The following is an 18530-nucleotide window of genomic DNA, read 5'->3' on the forward strand; positions in this document are numbered from 1 at the left end:
TCTTATATTCCTACAGGAGTTCAGGCAAAATATTACTACACAGCGGAAAGTCAAAATATATCACTGTTTCCTTTGATAAAATCTTGCGTTTCTTTAAATGACAGTATCACAGCGGAGTATCAGGTGAACGATTTGAAAGTTCTGCCTTCTATAGTGTATTATTTTCTGCGAGCTAATTTTCCGATTATCAGCCCCCCTTCTCCACCTCACAAAAGAATGACGTCCATTAGGAGTTTATCTGCTCACAATCCAGATTTTAACGTGAGTGAGTGTTCAAGGGCTGTTTGGGAACGTTAGGTTCGCTTCAGCCTCCTGAAGCTCACATCAATTGCAACTCTCTACAGCTCTCCTCGAATAATGGTCTCTTCATTTCCCTGAAAATCCTGCACCACTTCATTGCTGGCATGCGTGTGAGAATTGAGGATGTAATAAAGGCGAAGCGTGGAAGACACCACTATTACACGCTGCGACATGAGATGGACTCGAGAGAATACTCCGAATGTAATTTCAGGCAGGCGTCCAGAAACTTTTGAACAATAAGCCACACAATTTCTAGAAATTATATCAGGCAGTATTCAATCGCAAATCGAAACGGTTAGCAGAATTAATTATCAAGTGTCACTGATGAGCACAAAAGTCTTATAAAGAAGTGTGTCGAATTTTAAACACAATGGAGAGCTGAATGGGATGTTATAGAATGCTACTGGAACAAGACGTGTGCAGTTAGTGGAAATATAGCGTCGTGATGAATTTTGGACTACTATTTTTTCTTCCAGATAGGTTGCAAACTTGGGGAACATATCGAAAATGGAATTTACGTATGTTTATAAGAATAGCTTGTATAGGATAATATTGTAACTAAAACGTCCAAAATTTGAAGAAAAATGCTGAAAGTTTCAGAAATCAAGAATGAAAGAAAATGAAAATTACTGAGAAGCACGAGTTAACAGAAAGTGGTGAAGATCACTGCTTGCTACGAATTAGAAGTCATACTGGAATATTCAGCAGTCTTAGCTTAACAACAACCAAACGAAAAATAGAACGTAAAAGGAGCACTAACATCTCAACAAGAATTTTACTTTTGTTTTATGCGCTGGTGTCCAAAATTAAAGCAACAAACCGCCATTTCCCCGTGTTGTTTCTAATTCACGGTATAATCATACAAAATGTCAACAGATGTCCGTACAGTCGAGAATGGATAACCACGTCAACGATGACGTCAGGGCAAGTATCGAACGGGGCAGTGTTTGCCCGGTAGTCCCACATCCTCAGTCGTTGTGTATACAGCCACAGACGGTGCAGTATGGCACACAGAAGACTCGTACCTGACTCTCTGCGGAGGGGGCCATAAGAAGAATGGAAGCAGGACAGTCACCAACTAATATGGCCCGAAAGCTTACTGTGAGTCGTTCTGTTGTTTCTCGGATGTGGCGACAATTTATACAGACAGAGACAGTATCCTGAAGATCAGGGCATGGCAAACCATGTGTGATATTGAAAGGAGGGGACCGTTATTTGGCAGTAAGGACAACGACGGTGCCGCCTCAGTACTGCACGGGAGCTAGTATCTGACCTCGCAGCATCCGTCGGACGTGTTGTATCGAGGCAAACGGTGTACAGAAGGCTTCGGCAGAGTAGCAATTATTGTCGGAGACCTGTATATGCACCGCTGATGCGTCTTCCCCGAAGGGAATGTCTAGAGACCGCATCTCGTGGTCGTGCGGTAGCGTTCTCGCTTCCCACGCCCGGGTTCCCGGGTTCGATTCCCGGCGGGGTCAGGGATTTTCTCTGCCTCGTCATGGCTGGGTGTTGTGTGATATCCTTAGGTTAGTTAGGTTTAAGTAGTTCTAAGTTCTAGGGGACTGATGACCTAAGATGTTAAGTCCCATAGTGCTCAGAGCCATTTGAACCATTTGGAATGTCTAGAGTGGAGTTTTCAACATGCCACCTGGGCCGTCGAACGGTGGGTCAATGTTCTTTTCACAGATGAGTTAGGATTTGGTCTGTAGAGTGATTCTCGACGGTTTCGCATCTGGAGGGAACGTGGGACACGGTTCCGGAATTCAAACACTGTGTAAAGAGATCGATATGGAGGAGAATCCCTAAAGGTGAAGGCAGGGATTACGTTGATCTCTCGAACACCTCTTCACGAAATTGTACGGACACCTCTTCACGAAATTGTACGGGTGAATTGGCAAGGTTTAACTGCTGTCGCGTATCACGACGAGATCTTCGGACCTCATGTGCGGTTGTTGCGAAGTGGTGTGGGCCCGGACTTCGTATTGATGGACGATAATGCTCGACCTCATGGAACACCGGCGGTTGATGTTCTTTTGGAAACGGAAGATACTGCACGCATGGCATGGCCTGTTCGCTCTCACGATTTGAATCCCATAGAGCATATCGGGGATGCGATAGGAAGTCAGATTGCATCACGTCAGCATCCACCAACAACTCTCCAAGACTTGCGAGAATTTCCTCAACACGACATTGATGACATCCCTCATAGCATGCACCGTCGTTGTCAGGCCTGTAGTGCAGCCAGACGTGGTAACACCCCATGCTGAACACATTAGCCAATTGTCGGAATGTGAGTGCAAATCTGTTAAGTTAAAAAAAATGAAGAACATTTTTGCCTACCGTTATGCATGCTGCAGTTGTTTAAGTTCTACGTTTTTACAGTATTTCTACTTTACTGTCACCTGTTTACACTGTTTTGTGGCAAAACAAACGCAGTCTTACAAAATTCCCATTTGTTGCTTTAGTTTTGGACACAAGTGTAGATACACATATAGGAAAAATTATTCTACGTTCTTCATTCAACATTTATTACAAAAATGGCTCTGAGCACTATGGGACTTAACATCTGAGGTCATCAGTCATCTAGAACTTAGAACTACTTAAACCTAACTAACCTAAGGACATCACACACATCCATGCCCGAGGCATGAATCGAACCTGCGACCGTAGCGGTCGCGCGGAATTGCAAGTATTAAGGAAGGAAACTAGAAGATTAGAGTTTGACGTTTCGTCAACGACGAAGACTACTAGCTCTGTGTGACTGGAGAAACAAATTAGCAGTACCTTTTCACAGGTACTATCCCAATATTCACCTTACGCGATTTATGTAAATCACTGAAAATCTACACGTGGATCGCCGTCCTTCTGGAGTCTTAGCGCTGGGCCATCTCGCTCAGTAGAAAGTTTAAGTAGGACCATAACAGACTATTTTTCGTAGATCTCCCTTTCCTGTGAGTGTCAATACTTGGACATTCATTTCGTTCACCATACTCACACGGCTCTTGCTGACAATTTGAAACCATTGGTGCACAGTTTTTTCATTTTTCATATGACTTCTGCGAATACGTCTGGCTTTGCATTTTGGCAAAGTATATTCTAAAGGAGGTATTGTACAGAGTATTTGTCTTACAACCGTATTTTAGCAGTAGGGCCTCAGATAATACCTCATTGTAAGGGTGAATGGAAGTAGAAAAAATATGATCATTTCCTTTTCACCTTTATACAGGGTGACTGAGCTGCGCCCACCTATAGCTTTCATGCAGACTGCAATCTCTTCGCAACGTCCCGGGCGGCACATAGCCTCGCAGTGGGCAGTGGTCATAACATTTTGGCTTATCAGTGTAACGTCTGTTAATGCTGGCAGTGAAGCATTTCGAAACAGCGTCCGAGAAATCAACGGAAATTGGAAGGCAGGACGGTCGGACTCGGTTATGTCTGTTGAGATATTCATACCTCATAAATTGGTAAGAGATGGAACGGATCCCCCGTGGTACACAAAAAAGGTCCGAACGCTGTTGCAGAGGCAACGGAAAAAGCATGCGAAGTTCAGAAGAACGCGAAATCCTGAAGATGGGCTAAAATTTACAGACGCGCGAAATTTGGCACGTACTTCGATGCGAGATGCCTTTAATAGGTTCCACAACGAAACATTGTCTCTAAATTTGGTAGAAAATCCGAAGAAATTCTGGTCGTATGTAAAGTACACAAGCGGCAAGACGCAGTCAATACCTTCGCTGCGCAGTGCCGATGGTACTGTTATCGACGACTGTGCCGCTAAAGCGGAGTTATTGAACGCAGTTTTCCGAAATTCCTTCACCAGGGAAGACGAATGGAATATTCCAGAATTTGAAACACGAACATCTGCTAGCATGAGTTTCTTAGAAGTAGATACCTTAGGGGTTGCGAAGCAACTCAAATCGCTTGATACGGGCAAGTCTTCAGGTCCAGATTGTATACCGATTAGGTTCCTTTCAGATTACGCTGATACTATAGCTCCCTACTTAGCACTCATATACAACCGCTCGCTCACCGATAGATCTGTACCTACAGATTGGAAAATTGCGCAGGTCGCACCAGTGTTCAAGAAGGGTAGTAGGAGTAATCCATTTAACTACAGACCTATATCATTGACGTCGGTTTGCAGTAGGGTTTTGGAGCATATACTGTATTCAAACATTATGAATCACCTCGAAGAGAACGATCTATTGACACGTAATCAGCATGGCTTCAGAAAACATCGCTCTTGTGCAACGCACCTAGCTCTTTATTCGCACGAAGTAATGGCCGCTATCGACAGGGGATCTCAAGTTGATTCCGTATTTCTAGATTTCCGGAAAGCTTTTGACACCGTTCCTCACAAGCGACTTCTAATCAAGCTGCGGAGCTATGGGGTATCGTCTCAGTTGTGCGACTGGATTCGTGATTTCCTGTCAGGAAGGTCGCAGTTCGTAGTAATAGACGGCAAATCATCGAGTAAAACTGAAGTGATATCAGGTGTTCCCCAGGGAAGCGTCCTGGGACCTCTACTGTTCCTGATCTATATAAATGACCTGGGTGACAATCTGAGCAGTTCTCTTAGACTGTTCGCAGATGATGCTGTAATTTACCGTCTAGTAAGGTCATCCGAAGACCAGTATCAGCTGCAAAGCGATTTAGAAAAGATTGCTGTATGGTGTGTCAGGTGGCAGTTGACGCTAAATAACGAAAAGTGTGAGATGATCCACATGAGTTCCAAAAGAACTCCGTTGGAATTCGATTACTCGATAAATAGTACAATTCTCAAGGCTGTCAATTCAACTAAGTACCTGGGTGTTAAAATTACGAACAACTTCAGTTGGAAGGACCACATAGATAATATTGTCGGGAAGGCGAGCCAAAGGTTGCGTTTCATTGGCAGGACACTTAGAAGATGCAACAAGTCCACTAAAGAGACAGCTTACACTACACTCGTTCGTCCTCTGTTAGAATATTGCTGCGCGGTGTGGGATCCTTACCAGGTGGGATTGACGGAGGACATCGAGAGGGTGCAAAGAAGGGCAGCTCGTTTTGTATTATCGCGTTATAGAGGAGAGAGTGTGGCAGATATGATACACGAGTTGGGATGGAAGTCATTACAGCATAGACGTTTTTCGTCGCGGCGAGAGCTTTTTACGAAATTTCAGTCACCAACTTTCTCTTCCGAATGCGAAAATATTTTGTTGAGCCCAACCTACATAGGTAGGAATGATCATCAAAATAAAATAAGAGAAATCAGAGCTCGAACAGAAAGGTTTAGGTGTTCGTTTTTCCCGCTCGCTGTTCGGGAGTGGAATAGTAGAGAGATAGTATGATTGTGGTTCGATGAACCCTCTGCCAAGCACTTAAATGTGAATTGCAGAGTAGTCATGTAGATGTAAAGATCGCCAAGTGGGGCTCTCATGGCAGGCTCCTTTGTTACACTACAAAGATTAATTACCTCAGTCCTGAACTTAGGTTGTATGGATGAAATGTTTATATTGGTGATCAATGCATTGTTCTGGGACAATATAAAATTACCTGTCGGCATCTGTCTTGGGTTCATCGGCTGACGTTTATTTGCCGATTTGTCTGACGTTTCGATAGCACGAAGGCTCACATTGTCAAAGCTTCACCCCGAAGCGGATTACGCCACCAGCGATGGTGGGTGAGACTTTGACGATGGCAGCCACTCTTGCTGGCGAATCGCCAGAAAACTCGGTAAGCAAACGTCGGCCGAATAAAGGCAACAGGTTATATATCTACAAGTGACCACAAAAGCATCAGCAATTATGCAGAATAGGGTTAAAATACTAAAAACTACTCCACTCCATGGTGGCCGAGTAGTACAGCAACTTTAGTGTAAGTTGACAGTAAAAACAGCCGTAGGTTGCAGATTGGTCGTTTATTTATAAATCACAAATTACGGTTTATAAACAACAAATGTGCCACCGATGATTGTTTTTACAATCAAATTAATATATTAAATTTAAAAAATGGGGTGATTCACTAAAATTTTAGAACATATTCAGAGTTATACTATTTATGTTAGAAAATTACTTAAATATGAGAAATATTCTGAAAATACTATTTAAAACACCAAAAAAATTATGAAAATGGTGTCACTGGAATGTGAAAGTAAACATATTTCTGAAAGACATGTTGGCACTGCGATAAACAGCTTCATTTGCGTAGTGTACTGGCACCTACTGTGGACATCCAGAAAATAAAACAAGTGACGTACTGAAATGACACTAAGCAAATTGAATGTTATATTCAGACACAACGAGTTTAGTCCATTCTATGAGGAATAAAAAATAAAATTAAGATGTAGCGTATATGCTACATAAGGGATGATGCGGTACAATGCAATTCTTCATGGCTCTACCATACGAAAAGATTCCCTGTCAGTTAAGATGGTTATAACAGGAAGTGTACTCTGACTTCTAGCATATCGAATGAGTACTCCGTCTTCAGGTCACGAGTGGCCTACATGGACCATCCGACCGCCGTGTCATCCTCAGTGAACGATGCGGATAGGAGGGGCGTGGGATCAGCACACCGCTCTCTTGGGCGTTGTGATGGTATCCATGACCGAAGCCGCTTCTATTCGGTCGAGTAGCTCCTCAATTGGCATCACGAGGCTGAGTGCACCTCGAAAAATGGCAACAGCGCATGGCGGCTGGATGGTCACCCAGCCAGGTGCCGACGACGCCCGACAGCGCTTAACTTCGGCGATCGCACGGGAACCGGTGTATCCACTGCCATAACGAATGAGGCTTATGAAAATTATTAGAGGTACCCGTACGCACTCATGCTTATGTGAACAGCTTTTGTGAGAACAAGTAACCAGTCGGCAGGCTTGATACTACGATGAAGCCTGCTGCGAGGGTCCCACTTGGGAGTGTCTATAGCTTCCCTTCCAGTTCCAGCTAACTTCTAGAATATTTTTACGAAAATTTTTATCATCAAGAGATAAACAACCATTATGTCACTCGTATAATAAACAGTTTTTGAATGCGGTTAAAATTTATATGGCTCCAGTGAATGGTAAAAAAAGAAAGAGAAATAAAAGCCTTACTTTCTTCGGCATCTCAGTTGAAACAAGACTTAGAAGGTTTAAGCACAGTACCCCTATGCGAACTACGTTTTGCAGAAAAACTCGTTTCGATCTCTTGAACCGTTCAGAAATAAAAGGGGCGTTGCATCTTACGCGTTCACCATGAATTCAGAGTGATTTTGCTAAATGGAAGAGAACTGCAGGAAACGGTCTCTGAGAGGATAACGAGCGAAAAAAGAGCTATGGAGATAAGGCCAGAAGGTCGAGATAAAAGATTTTTGGTAGTGCAGCTTTCAATGACTGAAAGGTCACATGAGAACGCAACAGGCGAGAGGGAATGTTCAGTCTGTACTATCGCCGCACTCGAGAGGGTAGTGCGCTGGAGCACCATCGTATAAGTCGTGCTACCCTCCGTATCGTGAAAGGCACTTCCTCCAGCAAGGGAGGCATGGCCACCCGCACGAAGTGCAGATGTGCCTGGCCTGTGAGGCTCACGAAGCGGTCGCCTACAACCCCCGACCACATGTTGAGGCTGGACAGGTGTTGATGGTTCGCTGCCATCATACTATGGTGATAATCTGTAGCCCACAGATAAGTACTGTAAAGGTAGTCTCATCTTTGTGTAAGATAAATGACAGAAATCACAGCACCGTGGTGGCCTGTGAGACGAACCAACGACCTGTCGCCGTTGACGCAAGTCCGTTGGTAAGGAGGCCTCGCACGCGTTGTATGTGACACGGCTAGAGGCAGTTTCAGAGAATGTTGCACACAGTCGCCTCGCTTACCTCAGTCTGGCACTAATGCTGATAACGAGACCAATGTCAAAGATCTTTTATCTCCACCTCCATTGGAAAGCATTTCCAGCCGTATGTCCAAATAACCTCCTTTGTACCTTATTCTGTCAGGGAATGTCCCCTGCAGTTTGTTTCCATTTAGCAACATCAGGAGTGATAACGCTGAATACGCCCGGATAAATGGCTCTGAGCACTATGGGACTTAACATCTGAGGTCATCAGTCCCATAGAACTCAGAACTACTTAAACCTAACGAACCTATGAACATCACACACATCCATGCCCGAGGCAGGATTCGAACCTGCGACCGTAGCGGTCGCGCGGTTCCAAACTGTAGCGCCTAGAACCGCTCGGCCACCCCGACCTACGCCCGGGTAGCCGAGCGCGTTAACGCGCCGCTTCCGTTATACAGGTCTGCCCCGGATCGAATCCGCCTTGCGGATTAAGAAGTGCTGGTGAGCCGGCCAGCCTCGATATGGTCTTTAGGCCATTCTTCACATACAACTAAGTAATTACCGAGCTGGCGCGCGCAGTGGCCGCGCGGTTAGAGGCGCCATGTCACTGACTGCGCGGCCCCTTCCTAGAGTCCTCCCTCGGGCATGGGTGTGTGTATTGTTCTTAGTATAAGTTAGTTTAAATAGTGTGTAAGTCTAGGGACCGATGACCTCAGCAGTTTGGTCCCTTAGAAATCCACACACATTTGAATATTTTAATTACCGAGCTGGAACCGGCGTCCCGTCTCAGGCACACGCTACGGAAACATGCCATCTAACATTCGGATATGCAATTTCCTCTAGACGCAGGCAGGTGGGGTACACCTATTCAGTTCCTGAGGGAGGAGGGGGGGGGGGGGGATGAACGGGATATTGAGGGAGTGGCGGGAAAGGCGTAAGACATCCGATCACCCTAACATTGTCACAGCTTTGAGTCAGGAGAATAAGTGTATGCTTGAGGCGTGTAGTATTGGTGATTCTGAGCAAAAAAACGTTTCAAATGAACATTCTGGACCGTACCCGACATACAGTCACGGGTGTCAAACGCACGTCCTTCTTCATCAGCACTGACATGCATACACAACGAAAGCGACATTTCATCGACGTTCCTCAGTAAGCCGGCCAGTGTGGTCGTGCGGTTCTAGGCGCTTCAGTCTGGAACCGAGTGACCGCTACGGTCGCAGGTTCGAATCCTGCTTGGGGCATGGATGTCTGTGATGTCCTTAGGTTAGTTAGGTTTAAGTAGTTCTACGTTCTAGGGGACTGATGACCTCAGATGTTAAGTCCCATAGTGCTCAGAGCCATTTGAATCATTTTCTCAGTAAACGTGTGGTGCGGTGTTATTGGTGACCATGTCATCGATTCAGTTGTTTTGGATGACCGTCTTAATGGAGTACAGTATCTGGATTTCCTTCGAAATGTATTACCAGAATACTTTGAGGATATTTCTTAGGCAACACGACGTCGTATGTTCTTTCAGCTCGAAGTAGATCCTTCGAGGTCATCAGTCACCTAGAACTTAGAACTACTTAAACCTAACTAACCTAAGGACATCACACACATCCATGCTCGAGGCAGGATTGTAACCTGCCACCGTAGTGGTCGCGCGGTTGATTGTAGCGCCTAGAACCGCTCGGACACTCCGCCGGCAGGAACTTCTCGCTCGTACTTTACAAGCGGGTGTTCGAGTAAAGAACCGTACGAATGAGGTCAAATCAGCGACACAGCAGCCGTCTACAAGAGCTACAGAATGCATTGCAGTTGACAGTGGACTTTTTCAACATATGTTGTGAGGAAACAAAACTTTAGATCAAGACTATTCATTTACTATCACTTGCATTTGTCCTGTTCCCTGTTGTTTTCCTTATTTACCTCGGGAAATGTTATGAGCAGAACACATTTTCGTACGACGTGTCTTGCTCAGATTCGCTCTAATAATATCACCTTTCGAAGCATGTACGTTTCCTCCTGAGTGACTGTATAACAACGCAAAACTTGTAGGGAAACAGGAACAGACAGGGAAGAGGTAGGACAGGAGTATTAACTCTGGGTTATCATGCTATAAGTTAAGTTTCACGCTTACCTTTTAACATACACGTGAAAGCTGCTAAAGATATCATCTTCATTTATCTGCCACGTACTATATTTACTAACTCACTTCGCAACCACAGTGACACACCCTTATATCAGAACGTGTAGATCACGATTTGTGTATGTGAGAACTCAGGTGCAAATTCACATGAGCGCCACTGTCGATTCAGGGAGAGACGTAAGTCTATGGCACTTTTCCGAACACCGTTACAAAAGTAACCGTTCACACTCAGTCAGAGCGGACACGCGATCGACAGTATCTGCGAAATCTCACACTCGCGGCAGTTTCCGAAGAGTGTACGTTCGCCGTGTCGACCGTAATACAGTAGCGACAGGGAGTGGTTTTCCCCGTCATAAATATGTCACGAGTTAATGAAAAAGGTAAATCGATACATTGTCGCTCGTTTAATAATATTTCGAGGTGAGGGGGGGGGGGGAGGGGGGGGAAACAACGCGCGCGAAGCGGAAAAGAGAGATTCGGAAGGGCGGCCGATCTGCGAAGCGCGCGAGATGCGAGCATCGATACGGCGCGCGACAGCGTCGGCGTCGGCGTCGGCGTCGGCGTCGGCGGCCGTGGGTCAGCGCGCACGCGCGGCCGCTGCCGCCGGGTCACCGCCGGCCCGGCGCTCAGTTCCGTCGCTAAGCACTCGCCTCCCGCACCGATGCTCCGCGGAGCGCGCTGAGCACGTGGCTGCAACCTCCCTGTGAGCTGCCGCGGCGCGTGTGATGGGCTAGCCGCCCATGTACGCCATGTGGCTCACGGCCGCCGCGGCGACGCTGCTCGCCATCGCGGCTCTCGCTTCCCAAGGTACGACGGCATCCAGCCGCCAGCTCGCCTCCCTGCCCCTCTCCCCGTCCTCGTTCGCTCCCTCGGCGTTTACTCTGTTCGACAGCACCGCTACCACGAGCAGTGCGAGCATTTGCTAATATGTGCGGCGTTCTGCAACACTTTTACCCGCATAGCTTGTAAAGCACTGATCGGGCGCGCGTCCAAAGAACGGTCGTAGCTGCAGAATAACTGCTTCGATGTATTTCACAGTTCGCCTAACTATATTACTAAAACGGCTACTCCGCTGCACGCTGCACCACAGTCCAAGATTGCCCCTCTAACGGCTTCCGTGGGCAACATAAATTATGTTCAATATTTCGTACAATTATTGACTGAATTTAAAAATTTAAATTGGTGTCATAATCTACTCTGTAAGAGCTAGAACTTGTGTTAAATCTTGAGCACGGTAAGACAAGTGTTACGCTGCCTCGAGAGATATACACAGTTTAAAAACTGTGTAATATCTTGTGGTAGCGTAACTTACGACGCGCAAATTACCCAGACTATATTCATCAATTATTTGAGAACGAGAGCACTCAGCGGCTTACAACAAACTTAACGCATCATTTCAGATCTTTACGAAAATTTTTCTCTCTTTCTTTCGCAGTTAGTGTACTAAAACTTCAGCAATAGTCATGACGTTACAATTCATTATTTCTTTACTACTAACTCTATTCGCAAAACATTTCTCATACAGTATCAGCATATACTACTGCATGTCCGTACAAAATTACATCTTGTAGAACACACAATTCAGGAGAATTGACGTCATAGACATTGAGATGCGTGAAAAACTTTATTTTCTTTAAAACGGAGCGCAAATCACGCAGTATTTGGTAACGAGAGCACTTAGCGACTTCCGAAAAAGTATAAACGCGATTTCACTCCTTTTCTAAGCTTTTTCTCCCTTACGTACCTGACGCAAAATATTTTAACACTTAACTAATCTGTAAAGTGAACATACGTTTGAAACGGGAGTTATATTCTTTAAATAATGAGGAGTGGGAAGTTTGCTAGTATTTACTAATAAAACTTCATCGAAGTATCAGTTTTTATTGTGTTGCACCATTTTACTTCATGAGCCTTACCGTTCAAGATGTCGAGACGAGGTTTTCGGTATACGTTAACACACAGAGGAGCACTTATTTAGATGGAATTTGACGCCACTTAACTTTAGCCCGAGATCATGAAGCAAATATATTGTTTTAAATAAAGCGATATACGTTTTAATAGCGTTTTAAAGCTCGTCAGAAGACGAGTATAGTGATACAAGGCTTCTTAATGTTTCGGCGTTGAAGCCTTTCGCGAAACTAATCTAGTAACTAGTTACAATTGGATGGCAAGGTGGCGGAAATCCGCTGTTGCGGTGTAAACACTGCCTAGCGGGACTCCCGTGCCTGACCCTGTCATTGTATCAAGCCTTTCGACTGTTTACTTGTTTCCACCAAAGCTGTCCACTTAAGCAGTACTGCGAACACATAGAGTTTCCCTCTACCAAAGCCGCGGTTGGGTAGTTTTGGTACACTACATAAATGACATTGTAAATGACAAGGTTACCGTTAGTACTGGTTGAATTGGTAGAGAAAGAAACATAAATCAATGTGTAAGGGAGAAACTGGGAGCTGACGATTTCTCTTTGTTTTTTTGTTGGTTTAGCTGTTTGTTTTGCACATAATTAGAACCGCACATCATTCAGTGTTAATCCAGTGTGTATTTCATACCCTTACGGAATATAAATTGCATTTTATAAGTTAATTAGTTGAATGGGTAACTTTTTCTGCACTTTTATGTAATCAAAGCAATTACTTTTGATGCAGCTAATATATATTCAACGAACTATTCAAGTAATGTCTGATATATTTTTGTTTTGTCTTTTTATTTTACCTTTTTGTTGAGGAAATTGCGTTTTCTAAGGATATATGATCAATCTGAATTGTTTTATTTATTTTTACTACAACATCCCTCTGTTTCACATTACAAATCAATAATTTTCGAATAAAAACTGAATTAAACATTGAAAATTTCAGTTTTTCTGTAAATACTATTTATTCTTAAGCAACAGAGAGGAGGATAACTATCTAGGACAAAAATGTTCCATAGTTTACCTGGTCCTTTATACATCGTCACCTAGTTTTTAGACAGTTCACCGCTTTCGGTTTTTAGAGGAGTCTAGCTAGACATTGATTACATACATAAAGAATGCGGTCGTTTGAGGTAACGCGTAATAGGTATGCAACACACTCAATGTACAGGTAACACGGGTAAGATCTTACTTGACCAAAGCTACTAGGAAAACTGCCGTTGTCTATGCGTGCTTATGATAGTCTACTTTAGCCTATGGCAGTTTTATAAATATTTGAAATAGCTTTCCTAAGCTACTTGTGTTATGATAGAAGTAAGCATATAGTTACATTTACAACAATCACGTCTCACTTTGTACTTCTGTCACATAAAATAGGGCCAGGAGGAACTACGTTTAATCTTAGTTGCATATGCCTATCTTCTAAGTGCAAACAATTTCTGAACCTAGCAAGAGAGCTCACATTAGACGGTGTTTACATCGCAACAGCCGACTCCAGTCGAGTTGTGTTTCAAGTTATGCTCTTTTCTCGTATACATTGGCGAAAAGTTTCAACGCCAATATACACTCTACTCATCTTTTGAAGAGTTTTCTATGCCCCTAGAAAGATACATCGTTTCATTAGAAAAAACTATACTTGCTTCAACAAATCAGTTGATAGAAGAGCTGAATGGATTATACACGAAACAAAATTACGTGTCCCTCTGAGTACTATCGTATGCCGACAACCTCGTGTCGATATCTTGAAAGGGTCACGACATGAAAGAGGTGCAAGTTTCACATAATTCATCCTATGTACAGCGAGCCAGCTGTACTGTCAGTCTTACAAATTTTTCTAGAACTGTTGATGTCCTGGATGCAGCGTCGAAGCCAAGCAAAGTACGCGATGGGGAGAGACATTCGCTCCAAAATTAATATTCGTTGCAGTACCATATATCAGAGATACTAAGAAGTTGATAACCATTTTAAACGGATCGATGCACATATCTTAACTACTTTCGAGAACTCGAGGAAAGAGAAGTACAGGGTAATGACACCAGTTTTGATTTTCAGTGAAACTGTTCTCAGAAAGAGACCGAGGAATGTGAATATTACGGTACGGCTCATTTATGTTCTGACGTTGACGAGGAAAGCTAGTGAGACACCGCTGTGATGTCAGCCTTGGCGTTGGTGTATTTAGCACATTCTCGTGAGTATTTCTGAGAAAAGTTTCGCTGAGAATCACAACCAAGGTCGTGTGACAGTACTCGTGTTCCCTAGCAACCTCGGATACTTTTAATAGAGCACATACTACTAAAAATTAGGTAACTAGGGGTGTTCCTTCTTTTAAAAACAGATGAATGAATTTTTAGCATTATTTTGCCGCGATACATTTTGCCCTACATCGTATATAAGGAATTTGAATGTCTAATTTCATAAAATGAAATTATTGTGCTGATAGATTTTTAAATGGTACGTGTATTCGTAAGTTGCTTCCACGAAGGCAACACTTAACTTCTATAATGCTGCTACGCAAGATATATATTGTCTTGTTTGAACGTTACGTGAATAAGCAAAGGTAGATACTTTTTTTTTTAGAAACTAGACTGATTTATTGAAGTTTTTCTCTTGTACGAGCAGCACTTGGTAAGTTAGCAGATTCATGCGTCTAGTGTATAGTTAGATGATATTCAACATAGTCTTTCAGTAAAGGACAAATCGTTTAAACGTAAGTACTACTTTGTTGTGTCATGGTATGTGAGAACTGTCAAATTTTATTTTACCCAGACTATGACCAAAGAAAGAAAGGATAAATCAGTGAGAGAAAGATAAAAAAGATGTACTAAAGATAATAGGCGATTATTCAAATGCGGCTCACAGAACACATTTTAGCCGACAATAACAATGGGCGTTTGTCATAATATATTTAATAAGTGTAATGTGCCATACATTTACAAAAAGGAAATTATTTGATTATTTCAAAAATTATTAGATGTTTAGCGTTTTATAGAGCATAGATGTTAGATTACATAGTTGTAGGGTTCGGAAAATTACAGCTAGTTCACAAACCCTGCTTGACGATCATGTCGCAGCTGCTTTTGTTGACCTACGCCTGCTGTAATCTGCTGTGTTCTACATACGCATGTTCGCGCATTCGTTAAAGTCAGATGCAAACATGTATACCTAAATAAGTTCTCATTTGTACTGGAATCACATTACAGAGTAGAAGCAAATGTCACAAATAAAACTGTTTAAGATTAGCAAAAGCGATATCTTTATTCCCATAAATGCTCTTAATTAGTGTGAAATCTTAATATAACACAGAATAAACGGCCGAATTGTTATAAATTGTTGTAAATGCTTTGAGTAATGGAAACTCTTCAATGCCATGTCTGTGCGAACATTAAGGAATGAATTATTACTTAATTCGAAAATTCAGTCCTTAACGCTAATCTCACCAGCTCGAGTAAATGATCTGTATCTAAGAATGACGTTGTTGACAGAATATTAAGTTGAAATAAAAAATCTCAAAAAATATGACATATTATACAGAGATTGAAATTCTACGCTGCATATTAACACTCGCATAATTGGGAGAAACATATAGGAACCATACACGTAGAGTAAAGCTTCGCATCGTAAGACAAATGTTGATGGTGTTGAGACAGCAACCAGCCAAAAATTTATTTTAAGTTCCGTTATTCAAAAGGTACCGTTACCGATTTCCAATCATTACAATTCATCGTCAGACGGCTTTCATGCTTTCATTAGAACATGTGGTGCATTTTTTACTGATTACTTGTCGTGAAATGCCGGTTTGCACAACTAATCAGTAAAAAATGTACCACATGTTCTAATGAAAGCATGAAAGCCGTCTGACGATGAATTGTAATGATTCGAAATCTGTAACGGTGCCTTTTGAACGAAGGAATTACAAATAAATTTGTGGCTGGTTGCTATCTCAACACCATCGACATTTGTCTTCAAATAACAGCCACGGTCTCCAACCGTGTCATCATACGACAAAATTGCATTCGCATCGTAATCTTAACAAGTTCAAAAAATGGTTCAAATGGCTCTGAGCACTATGGGACTTAACATCTGTGGTCATCAGTCCCCTAGAACTTAGAACTACTTAAACCTAAGTAACCTAAGGACATCACACACATCCATGCCCGAGGCAGGATTCGAACCTGCGACCGTAGCAGTCGCGCGGTTCCGGACTGAGCGCCTGAACCGCTAGACCACCGCGGCCGTCTCTTAATAAGTGAAAATTATAAGTTAATCGGAGTTTACGAAATTATTTTGCATTTGAATGCGAACGTTTAGCTATTTACCATATTCTGACATTTTCTTGTCAAAAGAGCGAGATTTAAAAATATTATTGAGGTCTGTCTAATATGGAATAAGGAACTGCATTGTAACATAGTTGTGCAGACATACGATTATAAACCGTAAATCTGCCACTGAACCACGGGTAATAAGGTGTGTGTGTTCCAAAGGACGTTAGGAATGATTTGTGAAAATTTCGTAAATGCTATTGTACACACACACACACACACACACACACACACACTCACACACGCATACAAGCGCACACGCACATGCAGTAATACCAGCCGTGGATTGGAGATTGTGTTTCTACAGTTCGGTTTTTGATTGTCACGAATGCTAGAAACTCACGTTTTTAGAATTATCGAAATAGAAGAGCTACAGATAAAATTGAACACGTACCAACCGCATAATCAAAGTGAACAGATCTACAGTGGAAATGAGGGTTTTAACCACTGTATTACACTCTGGATAATAATAATGTGGCCAGAATGTAAATTGTTCCTGACTCGTTCAAATATTGGTAAAATAATTTAAAAAACAAGGTACTTCTGATACATTACCGCAAAAACGTTTCCTGTTTACTGTGTTAATTAGGTGAGAAACTTTCTGAAGTTAACGTTGTTCTGCTGTTTCGGCCTGTAGCGTGTTCTGTCGATATCGGACAGCCATCAGAGTATTTATTCGGTGCAAAGCCAGTTAACAGCGCACTGTAATTCGTTCATCTATTGCTAAGCGCTGTAGCTCATTAAGCACATTTGCGGTGGGGCTATTTTCTCTCTTTATGATAAGTCGTATGGACTATAACAGACTTACTCGTCTCCAAGGTTGGTAGGAAAGTCGCTAATATCTTTAACACGTGAAAACTGACTGAGGCAGAACGGAAGAGAGTGATGCTACTATTGCTGCAATCTCAGTCAGAAGTTGTTTACTGAGGTTTCGGCGGAAAATGTGGCATCTACTTTATATCAGGACATAGATAAGTTATCTGTATAACAGCATTGTAATCTTTATACGAGTCTATATTTAGAAACACGGATCAAGATACGAAACGAACTCATAAATTTCATAGATGAATCATGGATGCGTCAGTTGACTCCACAAAACTGTAACTGTTTAGTCAATTTGTTTCCTACAAGAGGTATTTCATAATTTCAACCTGATATATACTCTTTACGCATTTGAATAATTTTTATCCAAATTAATGAGTGTGCTAATCCGATTTATACAGAAATAACCGCTAAAATAATTTTTATTATGGAGCAATTATGATTATTAATTTTGAAGGAATGTCTCCAGGATTCAACAACAATGTAGTTCAAAATGGTTCAAATGGCTCTGAGCACTATGGGACTTAACTTCTGATGTCATCAGTCCCCTAGAACTTAGAACTACTTAAACCGAACTAACCTAAGGACATCACACAAATCCATAACCGAGGCAAGATTCGAACCTGCGACCGTAGCGGTCGCGGAGTTCCAGACTGTAGCGCCAGAACCGCTCGGCCAACCCTGCCGGCAACAATGTAGTGAGTTAACATAAAACAAAATGACATAACAACATGAACGCTGTAAGTAATTCTACTTATAACAGAAAAATAATGATTACCAATGAGGATATGAATGGTTTGGTTGATTGATAGATCTGCAGTATTTGTCACTTAATTTCATTGGGTCAAAATCATATTGAAGGTGCCTAACAAACACAATCTATGAGAGTACCTGTTTTTTTTCCTAATCTAAAATTATTGTTGTTCACACAGAGATATAGGAGCGTGTTTAGTTTGAGGTCCGGTTTCAGTGGAGCCTTCTCATTACTCAATTAACTGAAACAAAACCACTCTGTTGGTTCTTAAAATATAAATCAGAAGACTTTGGCGGCCGTTGAAATTTCTCGTGGAAATCAGCCACTGATAACACAACTGAAGAATGAAGAGACCACATAATCGTCAAAATATAATCCAAGGCCGGCCGGAGTGGCCGAGCGGTTCTAGGCGCTACAGTCTGGAGCCGCGCGACCTCTACGGCCGCAGGTTCGAATCCTGCCTCGGCCATGGATGTGTGTGATGTCCTTAGGT

General features: G+C 42.6%; 1 protein-coding gene across 1 annotated transcript in view; it reads left to right on the top strand.

Annotated features, from left to right (window-relative positions):
- The first annotated feature begins 10861 nt into the window (after nt 1–10861).
- The window catches only part of LOC126298944 (alkaline phosphatase-like), a 1012316-nt gene continuing 1004647 nt past the window's right edge, over nt 10862–18530 (top strand). The window contains exon 1 of the mRNA XM_049990545.1: nt 10862–11040. Within this exon, the coding sequence (XP_049846502.1) occupies nt 10974–11040 (67 nt within the window). The 5' untranslated portion in view covers nt 10862–10973. The remainder of the gene's footprint in view (nt 11041–18530) is intronic.

Source organism: Schistocerca gregaria, chromosome X (genome assembly GCF_023897955.1).
Source record: "Schistocerca gregaria isolate iqSchGreg1 chromosome X, iqSchGreg1.2, whole genome shotgun sequence".
Lineage (NCBI taxonomy): Eukaryota > Metazoa > Arthropoda > Insecta > Orthoptera > Acrididae > Schistocerca > Schistocerca gregaria.